At 35.0% G+C, this 17,841-nt stretch overlaps 1 protein-coding gene and 1 long non-coding RNA gene across 3 annotated transcripts in view; one reads left to right on the forward strand and one right to left on the reverse strand.

Annotated features, from left to right (window-relative positions):
- LOC137768837 (uncharacterized) overlaps positions 1-17,841 on the forward strand; it is a 156,952-nt gene that overhangs the window by 119,695 nt on the left and 19,416 nt on the right. The window lies entirely within an intron of this gene.
- SEMA3D (semaphorin 3D) overlaps positions 1-17,841 on the reverse strand; it is a 207,799-nt gene that overhangs the window by 29,350 nt on the left and 160,608 nt on the right. For both annotated transcript variants that reach the window (XM_068550466.1, XM_068550465.1), the window contains 3 exons: positions 16,432-16,546; positions 15,180-15,249; positions 12,016-12,160 (listed from right to left, as the gene is read on the reverse strand). In XM_068550466.1, coding sequence (XP_068406567.1) covers positions 12,016-12,160; positions 15,180-15,249; positions 16,432-16,546 — 330 coding nt within the window. The remainder of the gene's footprint in view (positions 1-12,015; positions 12,161-15,179; positions 15,250-16,431; positions 16,547-17,841) is intronic.

Raw genomic sequence — 17,841 nt, forward strand, 5'->3', positions numbered from 1 at the left:
AAAACCAAATACAAAACCCCCATGCTAGATATTTCTATTGTCTTTTGAACTATTCTCTTCTTGAATTAGCCTCAGATCTCAAAAGACAACTGCCTTTGCTTGTTGGCAGATGGAATGGCTAATGATCATCAAAGAGAACCTTATGAAACAAATTATCATGCTTATTAAAGCTTCTCAATGTTTCTCCAAAAAGATTTCTAAATTATATCCATTTACCTGTATTTTCTAAAGTTTCCAAAGTGAGCTCTTTTCTTACAAAGGTACATGAAATTTGAGTTGAAATAATTAAGAAAGTGATCTATAAACATTATTATTTTCAATTTCCTTTAATTAATGTAAAATTTCAGTTTTAAATTAAAACCATGATTGTTAATAAAATGGAACAAATCAACATGTCATAAAGTTACTTGTAAAAGAGCTTTAATAGTTTGATATCATAATTATCTAGTTTTTCATAACTGGCGTGAAAATTTACTGTGAGCAAGTCAACAACTCTTCCCCTAAAGGATCTGTGGGGAAACCCTCAGGGAATTTTTCACTTCTGTCTTAAAATCGTTTCTTGTGCGCCTTTTGACATCCACTAATTCAATAGTTAGCATACCCTGCCCCCTGGTGGTAAAAGTAAAAAATTCACACTGGTATGAATTCAATGTGCCTCTATCCAAAAACATGAAAAAGGAATTACTTCATAAATCCCTTCAAAATATTACTTCAAATTTCTCCCCTCCCACATACTAAATCTATTTTATGATTTTATTATATTGTAATTTAGTAAGTTATCTCAGAGAGAACAATGCTGTTACCACATTTGAATTCTTAACTGGCTAATACATTCTTTTGGAATGGAAAAGTTTAGCTGTATGATGCAGGCATAGAAAAGAAAATGAGTAATATTAAGGAAAGTTTATAAGAAAGTGCTGCTTTCCCCCTGTTTTAGTTTTTAGACAAGTTGAAACATAATCTCCACTGAACTGAGCCACTTATACCCAACACTAATTAGAATCTTGTCAAGGCTCGAAATTGTACTTCTCAAAGCATTCACGAGTGTCATTCTTAAGGAACTAAAGATACTGGAGTTAGTCACAATAAATGACCCTGACCTCAAATTTACAGCAATAAAATCATAATAGCTCACTAAATTATAAGAAATAGCAAAGAAGTTATACTTTTAAAAAGAATCTGTTAATAATTTTCTATAAATAGCTTGAGAATATATTTATCTTTCATAAGAATCTTGCATGTGAAAAGAAACTGATCTTTTCTTGATCAGTTTTATTGACTTGTCCCAGGTCTGCACCAAAAAGGTTAGAAATGTCCTAGAATGTTAGCCGTTTGGTAGTTACTGATCATATTCCTAGCTGGATGTTGGTCTAAAGATCTAAGTCTGTATCTTCAGTCATTGTTTCTAGCACTTTGCTTTCAGCCAAGTGAAATCTGTCAACTCAGTAATGCAAGGAACCCTATATTAAGTAGATTAAGCTGTAACTCAAAATGGATACGGAGCTCAAATGATACAAAGCTCTTGCCCAATTATAGGCTGCGTGTTTGAGACTCAGTCAAAGGCCATTCATAGTGGGCTTATAGCTTATAATGCCTGTGGTACTATCTGGTGGGCCTATTATTAAAATCAAAGCAAATGCAAGATTTCTGCCTGCATTACATTTTTGAAACAGCCCTCGAACTTAAGAAAAACATCTCTTTTGACTTTGTAGCTATAATCATGCAGTAGCCAATATTTCAAAGGAAATAACATCGTGCCATTCAAGTCAGTTTTTTATATCAAATTTTCAAACCATAAGAAATTTTAATGTGAGAAAGGATAGATGAATGAAGCTAGGAACATTCATCAAAGAAACAAACATGATAATTTTCCTCATTGTTCACCTCTGACAAAGAAGTTTAAGTGTAATAAAATCTAACAAAAAAAGAAGAGAAGGGAAACCTGGCTTCCATTGACTATTATAAAATGATCTTTGAAAATGTTTTTTTTTTCATATGGCAGCTTTTCCTCATGGCATGCTGCCAGTGTTTGGATAAGATCTTTATCCTCTAGGTTGCTGTGTGTGATCTCTCTGGTCTGCGTCTCCACTCTGCTTTCACAAATGAAAGTGATTTGGTAGAGATACTCCCTGAGGTTTAAGATAGTACAGTTTGAACCAAATATTAAAAACTAGTGGAATTTTTCCTTTGATATCATAGCTGCATCTCACACAGATCTAAAAATAATTTGGGATGCCAAGTATCTTATGCAGGTAAATGGAAAGTAGGAGAGAAAAATTACATAAAGGAAAAAGAGAAAGCGTGGGGAAATGCTACATCTAAATAACCATATTCAATTATTTTCCTTACACAAATCCTAGAAAACTTTCCTATTGCAGCTATACATCACAGGTATTAAAAATCTAATGAATTTTTCTCTGTATGTATGTACTTTAAGTTCTACCTGCTGAGTCAGTCCATCTGAATATACTGTAGAGGGCAATTTATTTCTGCTTCCAGCTTTCTAACATTTGTCTGACTTCCATCACTTTAGCTCCTGTGACTGTAAGAAATAAATCAGGGAACTTACCTGTGTCTCCACCTACTGTTTCAAAAAACTCTAAGACAGTTTAAAATATGAAGGAGAAAAAAAAAAGAGCAAGCTATTACCAAAACTCTAAAATGTCCGTATCTTGCTGGAAACAATACCAGCACAAGAGCAGAAGAGAAAAGGACCTGCCTAGGCAGCTCTGAGATGAAACGGTAAACCCAGCGGCAATAAGCCCTGGTTGCATGCCTATCTCCCAGGGCTGGCTGCCACCCTGACTAGGTGTGATCATGTTATGCTTGGCACGTCTGCGTGTTTGCAGAGGGCCTTCAGTCGTGCAGTGGGAAGCAATGGATAAGAGGAGAAAAATGGGTTTTATCCAATGAGAGAACTTTGCCCCTTGGCAAGGTCCCAGACAGCTGTTACAAGTTTTCTCCCCCTGCTGCTTCGGGCTATTCTCTACAGGTTGCAGTTTCACTTTAAACAAATCAGAGGGATGATCAGTGCGAGGGAAGACATGGCATGAGGAACAACTGAACCGGGCTTTCATTTTTAGCAAAATGGGAAAAATAAGCTAAATGTGTAAAGTCTCATTTTTATTTATAAAGTAAAACATGCAAATTTAATAGGTGCCATCCTATCCCCCTACTTATTCCTCTAAGAGTCAGTTTATAACATATATGGGCAAAGAAAGGTGCTATATTCAATATGAGATAGAAGGGCCGGAGATATAATATACAGGTAAATCTATCTTTTTTTGAAGCTTCTCTTTTTTTTAGAAGAACTTCTATACCAGAAAAATGAAAACATGATTGAATTGGAGTACGTAGCCTGGGATTTGGAGAACCTCATTTTAAAAGCGAATGTTGGCCCTATGGAAAAGAAAGCTGAAAGCCAGTTGAAGAGATTGATTTGTTATTTGAATCAGCTGCCTTTCACCATTTCGGAGAAACACAGCCTATATACAGTTAAAGGAAAATGGTAGAGATGTTTTGTCATACACCCTTAGGAACTTGGAGTCAGGAGGCCCAGATTCTAGTCTTGCCTCTGCTTCTCCTTTCTAGAATGAAAAAGAAAAACCTAGAAGGGTTAGAATTAAAGATATCCTATCCAATAAGTGGAAAGCCATGCAGTGAACAAATGTTGGGGGAAAAAAAAACCCCGTGAATTTAATATGATAGAGAGGCATCTATGAGCTAGTAATATGTAAAATGAGATTTTCCCAAAGATTTCCATATCCTTTAAATTAATTAGGAACTTTAGTTGAAACAAAAGAAACACCAATGAAATTTTAGACATATTCTTCAGATGCATAAATAAGAAGACAGTGTGACACTGTGAGGGAATTCTTCCATTATTTTTTTCCATCCCATTTGGATCTCTCACAGTCTAACACTATACAAATCAAAAGGAAGTTTAGGATACGACTTTTGGACTCTCTTTCTTTTTGCACCCTTATCTTTGAATCAATCTTAAAACGTCTTTTTTTCTAGAAATATAATCAAGAAAATCCTTACTTAATGGGGCCAGTCTAGGTTACAACTCAGATCTAATTTAGGGGATTCATGAAGACATACAATTCTAAGAATCATCAGCTCTATAAAAAGTGTGTTACAGGAATATGTCATTGCTCAAGCCAAATATTTTACGTAGATCAGGAAGAGAAAACAGGGTGTCCGAAGAGTTTTGGAACTCATGAATTTCATGTTTTATTTCAAACCCCTGCTGTTGAGGACCTGGGCCAAGGTAAAAGTTGGAATTTCTCAGCAGTCATTCTAGTTTGAAGTGAAGTACCATTGCATATATCCAGTCTGCTATAAGAATTGAGTTATTGTCATTATGTATTATTATCCTATGATATGATACAATATCTCCAGGATTTGCTCTTTTTTTGTAGCAAAATCATAAGTCAATCGCAATGAAGGCTGTGATGCTTAGATATGTCAGAGGAAAAAACGCTTTTCTGGAACAGGTGGATATGCCAGGACCCACAGCTGGTCCATGACAGAATTTCTGGTAGGATGAAGTTTCCAGTGGCCCTGGAAAAGAATTTTGTCATTATTTTTAACTGTCTTTTACGTGTTAGAAAGTTTAATAATTTGGTGGGAAATAAATAAGGACTGTTAGACATAACCTCATCCACATCACAGTTTGGGAGATTTTATCTCAGAGCAGAGAAGGGACCGTAAAGCCTCTATTGCAAAGAGGGGAATCTATTTACCTTTATTTTTCATTTACTCTAGAGGAAAAACCCATGTGAGGAATTGTACATGGTGGGGCTTCTTGTTTAGACGAAGACTTGAAATGTTATAGAAAGGACGAGATTTCATTACTTTACATATAATGGTAGCTGAAAAATCACTTAACATTGTCTTTGTAGTGGGTCAGTTAAATCAAGGATCTGATTAATATATGAATGTGACTTCAGAAAAAGGATTTTAATTTTTTTCTAAAGATCTGAATTCCTAAAATAGAATTGGAGAGAGGAGATGTTTTTTCGGGGATTACTTGAGATTAAACAACTCTTAGTTTTCACAGGACATTTCAGTATTTTTCTCTTTTTCTCACTAAAAGGACAAGAGCATATTATCTATACTCAGATATACATCATAGAAGGTCAATAAACATGAAGAAGGAGGCTAGCTTAGTGGTTTTGGTAGTTTATGTGACTTAACAGGAAACAAAAGAAAAGCAACAACAACAAAAACAATTAGGAAGTTCTAGCTGAAAATGAGCATATATATTCAATGTGTCCAGTGTCAGACAGTGTAAGAGGCAGAGCTGGCGTAAGAGATCACGTCTTTAGTATACAGTCAAGGATGCTTTTCACCATATCATGGTGTTCCTTGTACTATTTGCTTTGGTTCAAATGTTTGAACCAAGGAATTCTCAGAGTCACCATTCTCAGGTATTCTCAGAGTCACCATTTGCATCACCTCTTTCTAAAACCTATACACACAAAAAGAATGTGTTTTGCTGTTGTTTAAGCTATTAATGGGAATTTTAATGTATTTATCATTCACCAGTATATACATAGTAAAAACAAGTTATGATATTAAAAAGCGGTACCGATAACTACCTCTTTTTGCTCCCTACCAAAAAATGAAGGCTTAGTTGAGAAATTCATGTGTAAGTTTGGATCTTTAAAAGTAAAGGTGACACATTTAACAGTAAAAGCAGTAACTATTTGGGAGGAAATGGAATTTAAAAATGAATTGTTATTTTTACAAAATTAGAGGTTTAGAAATTGTTTAAAAACTATGGGAAAATGATTCAGGAGCAGTGAAACATACATTTCTTTAATGTTTTAACTTCAAAAACTGCACATTTTGGCCATTGTGAATAGTGCTGCAAATGAACATGGGAGTGCTAATCTCTCTTCAAGATCCCAATTTCAGTCCATTTGGACGGATATCCAGAAGTAGGATTGCTGGATCATATGGTAATTCTACTTTTTAATTTTTTGACAACCCTTCATACCATATGTGGAAACAACCTAAATGTTCACTGACTGATGAATGGATTCTAAAAAGTGTCTATACATATAGTGGAATATTATTCAGTCTTGAAAGAAAGGAAACCCTACCACTTGTGACAACATAGTTAAACCCAGAGGACAATACACTAAGTAAAATAAGTCAGCCATGAAGGACAAAAACTGCTTAATTCCACTTATGTATATATATAAAACATAGTCAAACTCATAGAAGCAGAAAATAGAACTGTGGTTGCCAGGGGCTTGGGGGAGTGGAAAATGGGAAGTCATCAATCAGTGGGTATAAAATTTCAGTTACACTGGGTAAGTTCTAGAGAGCTGCTATACAACATTATAGCCTGTAGATAATAAGGGATAGACAGTAAATCTCACGATTAGTGTCCTTACCACAATAAATTTTTTTCAAAAAGTCCTTTCTTCTCACCTTTCTGATAAGAGAATAGTTTAAAAACTGAAGCTCACTTTCAAGTAAACATGTATTAATATTTACATTTATGCATAAATCATAAAAACTCCTTATCAACACAGAATGAAACTACAGAGTAAATTTTTAATAATAAATCAAATGTCAAAAATAAAATCTTCTGCCTTTACAAATCTTCCCTAGACTTTTTTGCCTGATCTCAGTTTGGTTTCTCTATCTGACCTGTTATCACTCATTGTATGGTAGATTCTTCCATACTGCATTTCACTTGGAACTTATTACCAAGACCCAGCAGTTCAGTAAGGCCCATCTGAACGAAATATAATTTGTTCAGAGACTCTGTTTGGACACCAGAGGGCAGAAGAATCACTTGAAGTGAAGGAATTCTGTAAGTGAATCTTGTGCATTCTTGAATTTCCAGGCTTATTAACATTGTAGAGTAGTGATATCATTGTAAGGCTACGAGTTTAGGTTTGACTTTTTATCACAGGAAGTACAGAAGTCTGTCAAACTAAAAAAATTAAGTAGCTATGGCACACAGAAAGTTCTAACGTTTATTTACTGGAGTGATAATGTCAACAGAAGGCACTGCTGGGAGAACAACTTAGAATTCAACCTTAATAGCAACATGGATGAGAAAATGTAAGTGCAAAGGTGGTTTTTAAAATAATCTATTTAAAATTTTTAACATAAGTGGAAAGTGACTTTTAGAGTAAAGATTCTGACATTTCATAGAAAGCAAATTATTCAGCAATGCTTTGATTAAAGTAAGATGTGTTCCCCTGAATTACAATAAAAGAAATGGCAAGTGCAATAAGGCTTCAACACTTCACTATTATTTTTGTAGAGAACAGACTGATCTCTGGAGAAACAATGTAAGGTTCTGTTTGGTTGTTTGATTTTATCACTTTGAAGGCAGAATAGCATGGGGGTTAATGGCATTTGATTTGGAGTTACATGGCTCTAAATTTAATCCTAGTCTCACCACTTTAAAAACTATGAGACCATGAGCATGTGCTTACCCTCATTGGCTTTTTCTATTTATTTTTTTAAATTGAAGAATAGTTAATTTACAATGTTGTGTTTGTTTCCAGTGTAGAGCAAAGAGATTCATTTATATTAATATATATATATATATATATATATATTCTTTTTTCAGAATCCATTATAGGTTATTACAAGATATTGAATATAGTTCCGTATGCTATATAATAGCACCTTATTGTTTATCTATTTTATATATAGTAGTGTGTTAAACCAAACTCCTAATTTATCCCTCTCCCCTCTTTCCCTTTTGGTAACTATAAATTTGTTTTCTATGCCTGTGAGTCTATTTCTGTTTTGTAAATAAGTTCATTTGTATCATTTTTTTAGATTCTACATGCAAGTGTTATCATATGATATTTGTCTTTCTCTGATTTACTTCACTTAGGATTATAATCTCTAGGTCCATCCATGTTGCTGCAAATTGGCATTATTTCATTTTTTATGGCTAAGTAATATTCCACTATACATATAACATAAATCCCACATCTTCTATATCCATTCATCTGTTGATGGACATTTAGGTTCATTGGGCTTTTTCTTATCCATAAAATTGGGATAATAATATCTACACCATTAAGTTGTCTGTAAGAATGTACGGATAACATGAGCCCTTATTACTGTGTCTGGATCATAAGATGGGTTCAATAATGGTTTTTGACTAAAATTTCTGAGCTGGAGGTTTGTAGAAAATAAGACTCATAGCTTCACTTAAACAAAAATTACTACAATTAGGCTGCTTAAAAAAAAAAAAAAACAAATGCGCAAGTATGTCAGGAGAATGTATAAAAATAAATGCAGTTAATTTTAGGTAGAGCATTCAGTAGCATATTAATCAGGTGAATTTAGGGGATAGGTGAGTATTAGAGAATATCAAAGAATAAAGGAAAAAAGACTGGTCAGAAAACTTCAACATCCCTATTCACTCTGCCGTGTTTGGTGATATGATATTGAGAAAATTATTATTCTGGGCATAAGTTTCCTCCTCTGTAAAGTGAGAGTGAATTATGCAGTGTCTCTCATCCATTCCGGTTCTTAGATTCTCAAACTTAACAAGAGTCGTTACGTGATACACTATGAAATATAATTTCAATGATTAAATGACAGAGTTATTTAAATGGTAACCTTAGTTTATGAAAAGCTTATTTGTGTAGCAGATTTTCATATCAGATAGATGATATTCCTAACTTCAGCACCAGCCCTCCAAATATAAAATATAAGGTGGAAAATCTGACTAATCATTGTATGCAACTAAAAGGTAAGATATCACTGAAAACATAAATAAAGAATTAAGGAAGCAAAAGGTTACAAATTTACATACGATTTTAGACATTTTCAAACGTGGTCACAGATTTCAAAGAGAGTACAAAAGTAGCTAGTTACTTCGAAATAACTGATACCCTTTAGTTACGGTAGCTTTCTTGATACTCTTGCAAACCTTTCAGGGGGAGTGGTTATCACTATTCTTACAGAGAATCAATTGGAAAAAGATGGTAAATAAAAAAAAATTTTTAATATCTCAGTAATATTATTTTACATAAATAAATTTTTTTAAACTGGCTTATCTGGTTGCTCCCCATCTAAAACCAGTGTAGACACAATCTGAGTTTAGTTCAGAACAAGAAAGAATGCCACTTTTAACTGAAACTATAAAGCAAGATAAATAATCCCTGACAGGGCTTCCCTGGTGGCGCAGTGGTTGAGAATCTGCCTGCCAATGCAGGGCACACGGGTTCGAGCCCTGGTCTGGGAAGATCCCACGTGCCGCGGAGCAACTGGGCCCGTGAGCCACAACTACTGAGCCTGCGCGTCTGGAGCCTGTGCTCCGCAACAAGAGAGTACGCGATAGTGAGAGGCCCGCGCACCGCGACGAAGAGTGGCCCCCGCTTGCCACAACTAGAGAAAGCCCTCGCACAGAAACGAAGACGCAACACAGCCATAAATAAATAAATAAACCCAAAGTTTAAAAAAAAAAAAATAATAATAATCCCTGACAGTAACTAGGATATATTTTTCTTTCCCTAAATTCTATAAAAGAACATAATGTACCTGATCAAAGAGAGTGTTCTAACAGAGTCCCCCTAAGGGAGACTTTGTCTTTCTGTCTCAGTTACCAACAGTGGCCCAAGTATGGGCTATGGATTAAAGATTAGTTACGAGGCATAATTCTCAAAGCTTAGCTTCAGATGCGAATGTGTTTACACATTTACAAAAGCATAGGAAAATAATGATGTTTAGAAGGGATAAAAGAATAATTTTGTTAAACAGCACTTCCTTATGCCTGATGATATTTTTCCTTTTATCTAAATTATTAAAAAGAAAAAAAGTATTTTTGGTAGTTTGGATACAACTTATTCCCTAGATAATTCTGAACTCTTCAAGAAAATATCTACAGTGTAAACACTTTGTATTTTGAGTACTCCAACAGCAAAGGCTGTTCTGTTTAACATAAGGAGGTGCTTCTTTCCTCAATGATGAAAACCCTCCTCACTGACATGTATGTTTTACTATTCGGGGGTCACATATCAGAGAAGTACCCGTGTGCTTCTGAGCAGAGTCATGTAAGGTGCGAGTTGCCTTTAGGCTCCCATGACATTCACAGGTCTCTCAGGGAGGAGCAGGGAAGTGGTGACAGCTGCCACCTCTGCAGCACCTCCAGCCTACACTGTCAGATGTGATCTGGATGTATCGGCAGGTGGTCATTTTGATAATCAACTTCCTAGTATTATAAGAATCAACTGCTGTATATAGGTAGGGAAATAATTTTCTGTAATGAATGTGGGTGATTTCAGTCCCAAATTCTTTCTCCTGTAACATCCAGATAATTAAAGATTTGTTTTTAATGGCCTGAATGGTCACAGTCTTTATTTTTGAGAATAAACATATGTAGAAACAACTCAGAGTATGACAGTCTCTGACATTTAACCCCAGAATCCTAGTATGGTAAAATTTCCCCAGCTAGAGAGCCCTCTGAAATTTTACCATCCTCCTCAAACAAAAAACAAACAAAAGAAAACTCAAACAACCTTCACATATATAATCATTATATATACTATGTATATTCAGTAAAAGATCTTCCATGGAAGGGAAAAATAGATATAATTCAACATAAAAAGTTTTTAATGTAGTGTCAAAGTACAAGGACTCAGAGCTTGGACTCTACCAACAAGATACCTGGGTTTAAAACTCAGTTGCATTACTCACTAGCTTTGTGACCATGGGCAAGTTACTGCACTTACCTGTGCCTGAGATAGCTCATCTGTAAAATGGCATTAATAATAATAGCATTTGCTTTATAGAGTCATTATAAAGATTACGTTAAGATTTATAAAGCCTTTAGAAGAGTACCTACACCCTATGTTACTGTTTAAAAAAATAACAGAACAAGCAAGTACAGCTTTGATGTTCAAAGAAAATTAAAAAGTGAATATTGAAAATCATAATATTACTTGCAGAAAGTTTTTTCCACCAAAGTTGAGATTATCCCATAATCAGTTCAGAAACATCCCTGAAACATATTGAGGAATTACAAAAGGGAAAATAGACATGGTTGTAAAGTGTGGTTCCCAAATTTAATTAGGTTACGTAACAGGAAGATGAAAAGAGAATTCAGAAAGCCTGGCTACCAGCTGTTTTCTCTTCAAGAACAAACATAAGATAAAACTCAGTAGAATTAGATGGGTTACATCAGTGATTTTTCTGGGATTTTGATGACTGTTTTGAGCTCTTGGTAGAAATATTCATAATGAATCCTAATTTTTTAAAAGAGGCATTTTACCTTTATATTAGGCCAATTAACTAATTCTAAAATATTTAAATAACAAACTGTTTTAATCACATCAACAGAACAAAAGCCTTCCATTTATAATGCACATACAGATTTTAAATTGCAAAGTTTTTTTCAAAACAGATGCAGAAACTCTAAAACACATTTCTTACCTGTTTCATTTCTGCTCTAAACATGATTTATGCTATCTGAATAGAATTTTGGACTCAGAGCTTTCTATGTCTTTCCCACATCTAAAATATGCATATAATTCCAAGGTGCAACATAATAAAGAAAAGATAAATGCAGAACAAGAGAACAGATCATTTAAATGAACAACTGATGTCGTCTTTTTAAGGTAGAAGTGGGGACTAGATGACTCTTAACTACATGCAGAGCTGTATGTGATGAATAAATACTTACTAGCATTTCCTTCTAACTTGGAATATTTGTCATTCTAGATACTAACTCATTTTGACGATTCTATAGACACGTTGAGGATAAACACTATATTCTCAGAATAGTCTGTCTGCTCCTTACGATATAGCCCATCGTTTCCTGTAGTATTTAAAATTCTTACTCAAACGGAAAATGTTAAGTTCCAGTGAAGGTCAGACATACTAACACATCACTGTAAATAAACAGTTATTTTAAAACCACAGTGCATGTTGCTGTGGTGAATAGCATAGTTTATTATACTAGGATTAGGAAGAGAATATGGACTTAAAATACTTGGATTATTAAGCATGGATACATACTGTACCAGGTCGGGGATAAGGAATTCTTCCATCATACTGCACCCAACGATGATCTGCACTTTCCTTATGCGCATATGGACCATTAAAAACTGCTCTGATGTCGGCCATGCTATACACACACACAGCAGAGCCTTTGAAGATGGAGCTGAAAGAAAGCAACATGATTCAGTCATTCACTGGTCCATTCAGTGGACATTCTCTGAGCACATGCTATAACCAGGTGCTGTGGACACATTTATTCGGGACATTCTATCTGACAGGTGCGGCAGACAAAATGTGTGTATGTCCTCAAGGAGCTTACAGCCAAGTAATCCTGAATAAGTTTTGATAACACTTATATGACAGGTAATTATAGTAAACTAAGCAAGCACACAGATGGGTACCCAATACAAGGCTGTCTGGTAAGTTTTCAGGGAGTAGGTAGCATCTAAATTGACACCTGATGGACAAATAGGAATTACCTGGAAAAACTGGAGGATAGACAGGAATATGCAGGAAAGAGTATTATATTTATTCACATGCTCTTGAATTTTATTTGAAGTTATTATAGCATAATGCCTTCTAAAGAACTTACAAAATCAGAAGTTACATTACCTACTTTTTAAAAAAAGGAATATTTAGATATGTAAATAATAAATATTTATCTGTTTTCTTAAAGTGAATGAATGTCCATAAATACTGGCTATTAATGATTTCCTCATATAATTTTTATTAATTTTAAAAACACTGAAATAATCTTTTTGCTCCTTTTTGAATTTCTGAGTTTATGTATATAACTTATCTGATGCTTAAAATTAATCATGATTACACAGGAAGGGGGCACATCCAATTAAGAGGCAGCAAAGCTCCATGGGAATTCAACAAATTTTTGCAAACTAATGATGAAAATTGTTAGCAGCAGCATCAGATATTTCATCTTGTTTTTTTTTTTTTTAATTTTATTTATTTATTTTTGGCTGTGTTGGGTCTTCGTTTCTGTGCGAGGGCTTTCTCTAGTTGCGGCAAGCGGGGGCCACTCTTCATCGCGGTGCGTGGGCCTCTCACTATCGCGGCCTCTCTTGTGGCGGAGCACAGGCTCCGGTCGCGCAGGCTCTGTAGTTGTGGCTCACGGGCCCAGTTGCTCCGCGGCATGTGGGATCTTCCCAGACCGGGGCTCGAACCCGTGTCCCCTGCATTGGCAGGCAGATTCTCAACCACTGTGCCACCAGGGAAGCCCTCATCTTGGTTTTATTTCCAGAAATTAAAAGGCATTTTCTCTGAATCTAAAATTTTCAGTGATTCCTGTTCTTAAAAACAAGATCACACTTTACACTCTAAGAGACTTAGCACTACACAAATGAGTTTAGGATTCACTAACATAAGTAACTCAATCATTAATCATTCTTGGAATGACATTAATGCGAAGCATCAGGAGCTGATGTTAAATAGGCAGCCGGGAGAAAACTGGCTGCTAGGTAGGGAAATGATGGCCCCATAAAAATCATATGACCTGCCTATGATACTTTAAAGGAACGATGCATCATGGTGTTATTGCAGATTAATTACATCTTCTCATTGGACCAAGGATGTGACTTGCATCCTGACATTACCACAGTCTTCAGGGCAGCATTAAAAATAAAATAACAAAGTGCACCAAGAACAAAGAGCTGACTTGTAACTTCACACTCTGGGTGGGCAAAAACTCAATAAGAGAAAAAGAGAACTATCTTGGGGCTACATTTCTCTGGCACACATCTATGTCTTGTGTGTGAAACACACAGTGACTTTAAAGAAAATTCTGTGAATGGAAAGATGCCAAGAGAACCAGGGCTGAGATACTTGACTTGAGTAACTACAGGCACGTGCTCTTCCTGCACCTTTTTAGTTCAGATATAAATTAGCAGAAACGTGGAGTTCAAAATAGCAGCTTCTTAGGATATTTTCTCTAGTCTCATATTTAAATATTTCCACTCTAATTTTATAATTAACCAAATAGTATTTTGTTTTTGATATATTCTGAACCAATAGTACATTTGACTTTATCCATAAGGTACTATGAACTAAATGACAGTAATATCTCAGAAAATAAATTATAATTTTCCCACAAAATATTTTAATAATTTATTCAAAAGGAGGCAGTAAGACCATTTGTCTAATACTAATGCCAATACTGCCAATTCCTCCAATACTGATAGCAGTATACATTGATAACGACCGACAGCAGTGCTATGGAAAAAGTGCAAAGTATTTCAAAGAATGTAACACAGGCAGTCGTAGGTAACAAGAATAAAAGTGCACTTGGAACAGAGTCAAATGTAAGTTAATGAATTCAGTAAAATTAATATTAAATAAGATTAAGTGGGGGTCCAAATATTCTTTGAGAAAGCTTCATGGCTGCTAGGACAACTTTTAAGGAAGTCACAGAGCCTCAGTGACAAGTACAGGACAGTATTACGCAGAAAGAAGACAAGAATACAGGCGTAGAAATTAGGAAGATACTTTTAGTCCTAATCCCAGTATTACCACTAATTGGCTACTCTTCTTTGGACAAGTACATGTAATGCAAACTTCCTTTGCCTAAGTCAGTAGAGCAGTGATGATATGGTGATAATAACAGTCACACTCCTATCTTTGCAGGGTAATGGGGAAGTGCAAATAAGAGCATGTGAAGACATTTTAAAAGTCAAGAGTGTCATCTCATGATTACAGCCTAGACAAAGACTAAGACATGTATTTTGTTGGTATTACTTCTCTGTCATGCAGCTCAACCTATTTATTATGATTAACATATGTATGTGCCCTTGTATCCAGTAATTGTAGTCTAGGAATTTAGCTCACAGATATACTTGCTCCTACAGGCAATAGTGTATGTACAAGGTTAGTCATTGAAGCATTATGTGTACTAGCAAAGGACTGGAAACGACGCAAATGCCTAGGTAGAGAGGACTAGTTAAATAAATTGTGTTAATCCATATAGGGGATACTTTGCTGGTGTAAAGAGAACAGAGACATTTTTATGTACTGATATTAAAAGATTTCTAGGAAACAATAAATGAAAAAGTAAAATGTTTTAAATGTGTGTTTCTTCACACAAAAGGAAGGGACAAAAAGAACATATAAGTATTTTCTTACATAGATACAACAATTCTCTAGAAGGATTACAGGCATTTTTTTTTTTAACTTACCTGGTTGTGGTAAAGACTCCATATACTACAGGATTTCTTTCATCTCTTGTGGGGAGTAAGTAAATGTCTTCTATTAATGGGAAAAAAATAATGATTCTACATTTGTATTTTTCAGTATCACGTTTGCTTTTTCTTTAGTAATGAAATATTCCTGAGACTCTAAACAGTATACAAAATTAAGATAACAGTGAAAGTCATTACACTATGACATAAGAAATTAAGGGGAAAAGACAAGTTCTCACTAGCTGTGTGACACTGAATTGAACATTCACTCTCAAAGGTGTTTACTTCAATCACCTATGAATGGGATGGTTCACTTGATAATCTCCATGACTGTTTCCAATTAGGAGTATGTGATTTCATATAGAACAGAAACTAAAAACAGGTTATTTTTACCCTCCAGTGTTAAAAAAGTGTTGTCCTGTAATTGTGTCAACTTGTTAATAATTCAATTACCTATTTGGTAATAATATGAATATAGCTAGACTACTTCATTCCTTGTGTGGTATTGTGTAATTACTTGTGCAACACTGATACTAAAGTATATGTAAATAATATTCTTTAAAATATCATTTAACAGGTGAGCATGCTTATATACAGCATGAGAAATCATCCATGAATACTGAATATATAATTTAATACTGTAAATACTGACACAAATCATTCAATGATATCATCATTTTTACACTGCATGGCAAAACCAAAAAAAAGTTCAAAAAGTAAAAGCTAATGATACTAACTTTATTTACAGCTGAAAAATTCCTTCTAGAATTAGCTTTGAGAGGAGTAAAAAGGGGAAACAAAAGAGAAGAATCTAACGCTTCTCAGAGTATCCTTTTTATTAACAAGTCAAAGCGACAGAGTTCACCAGATCTCCAGGGCTCTCCAGCAGAGGGCATCTACAGAATAAGGAACCCAAGTTCTTGCTACCTATAGCCAGTGGCTCCTTCCAAATAAAAGACCACATGAAGAATGGATGGGCTTTGTAGTCCCAGAGCTAGTATCTTTCTGTCTCTTGCTGCAGTTTTGTTCCCCTCGTAACTTTGAGGACACTCACAAAAGGGGAACTTCTTCGTTACGATGAACACCCAGACCTAGAGCACCTCCAAGTTCTTTGCCTGTGGGAACTTAGTAAGCACCACTCCTGCAAGCTGTCCTGGGCTTTATAATCAGGCATTTGGGGCTAAAATAAATTAAATGCTGAATTACTTAATTAGTAAGACTTTTTTAAGAAAAAAGAAACGTGACTTACGAAGCTCATCAAAATGAGTATCTGCCCCATCACTTCCAGGAATTGAGCAAATCAGTCTGGCCTTGAGAAAAGTGGTCCATTTGTTTATCAGGCTGCGTTGTCCTCCTACATCATTCTGGGAAAAAAAAAAGAAAACAAAATAAAGATACAGATTTACCAACATGATTCTATCACCAACTAAAACTGGTGGTTATCATAGGCAGTGTCTTATTAATGTCATTGCTTTTACAAAGACAGAGAGCTTGCATATTTAAGTCCTTGAATTTTCGAAGGAGGGAAAAGGCAGTTTTGTCCTTCAAAATTAAATGCTTTTCTCACAGTTAAATGTGCAATGTAAACACCATAGCTCTGCTGAATGAGCAGATGCGTGCAAGCCAACAGTAAATAAGGCAGGCCTGGAATCGACTCCCATTTCTGCCAAGTTTTGCTCTATGACTTACAAAAGATTATTTAATTCTTCAAGTCTCTGTTTTCTCATTGACAAAATATGATTAATGCCTTGAAATATGGCTATTTTGATTATTAAATGGAAAATTTTTGTCAAGTGCTTAGCAAAAGCCAGGCAACTTGTGTTAAAAAAATGTTACCACTGATTTGTACATTATGCATATGATTTAGATGAATTATTTGCATACTTTAGAAACATGCCTTGGTATAGACCTAAAAACAGTCTTTTCCAAATTTAGTACCCTACTAATTAAACACAAGGCAACATAAACATACACATAATAGCATACATATAAAAATAATCTTGTTTTAAATACTAATTGATGTTTTTCCACACTATTTTATTCTGAAATATTTCCTTAAACATGTTCTTTAGTGGGAGGTTAGTGAAATGGGGGAAGGGGGTCAAAAGGTACAAACTTCCAGTTATAAAGTAAATAAGTCATGCACATGCACGCCAGTGTTCATTGCAGCACTATTTACAATAGCCAGGTCATGGAAGCAACCTAAATGCCCATCGACAGACGAATGGATAAAGAAGGTGTGGTACGTATATACAATGGAATATTACTCAGCCATAAAAAGGAACGAAATTGGGTCATTTTTAGGGACATGGATGGATCTAGAGACTGTCATACAGAGTGAAGTAAGTCAGAAAGAGAAAAACAAATATCGTATATTAACGCATATATGTGGAACCTAGAAATATGGTACAGAGGAACCAGTTTGCAGGGCAGAAATAGAGACACAGATGTAGAGAAACAAACGTATGGACACCAGGGGGGGAAAGCGGCATGGGGTGGTGGTGGTATGAATTGGGAGATTGGGATTGACATGTATACACTGATGTGTATAAAATGGATGACTAATAAGAACCTGCTGTATAAAAAATAAATAAAATAAAATTCAAAAAAAAAAAAAATACATAAAATAAATAGTCATGGAGATGTAACATACAGCATG

This window comes from Eschrichtius robustus, chromosome 8 (assembly GCF_028021215.1).
Source record: "Eschrichtius robustus isolate mEscRob2 chromosome 8, mEscRob2.pri, whole genome shotgun sequence".
Lineage (NCBI taxonomy): Eukaryota > Metazoa > Chordata > Mammalia > Artiodactyla > Eschrichtiidae > Eschrichtius > Eschrichtius robustus.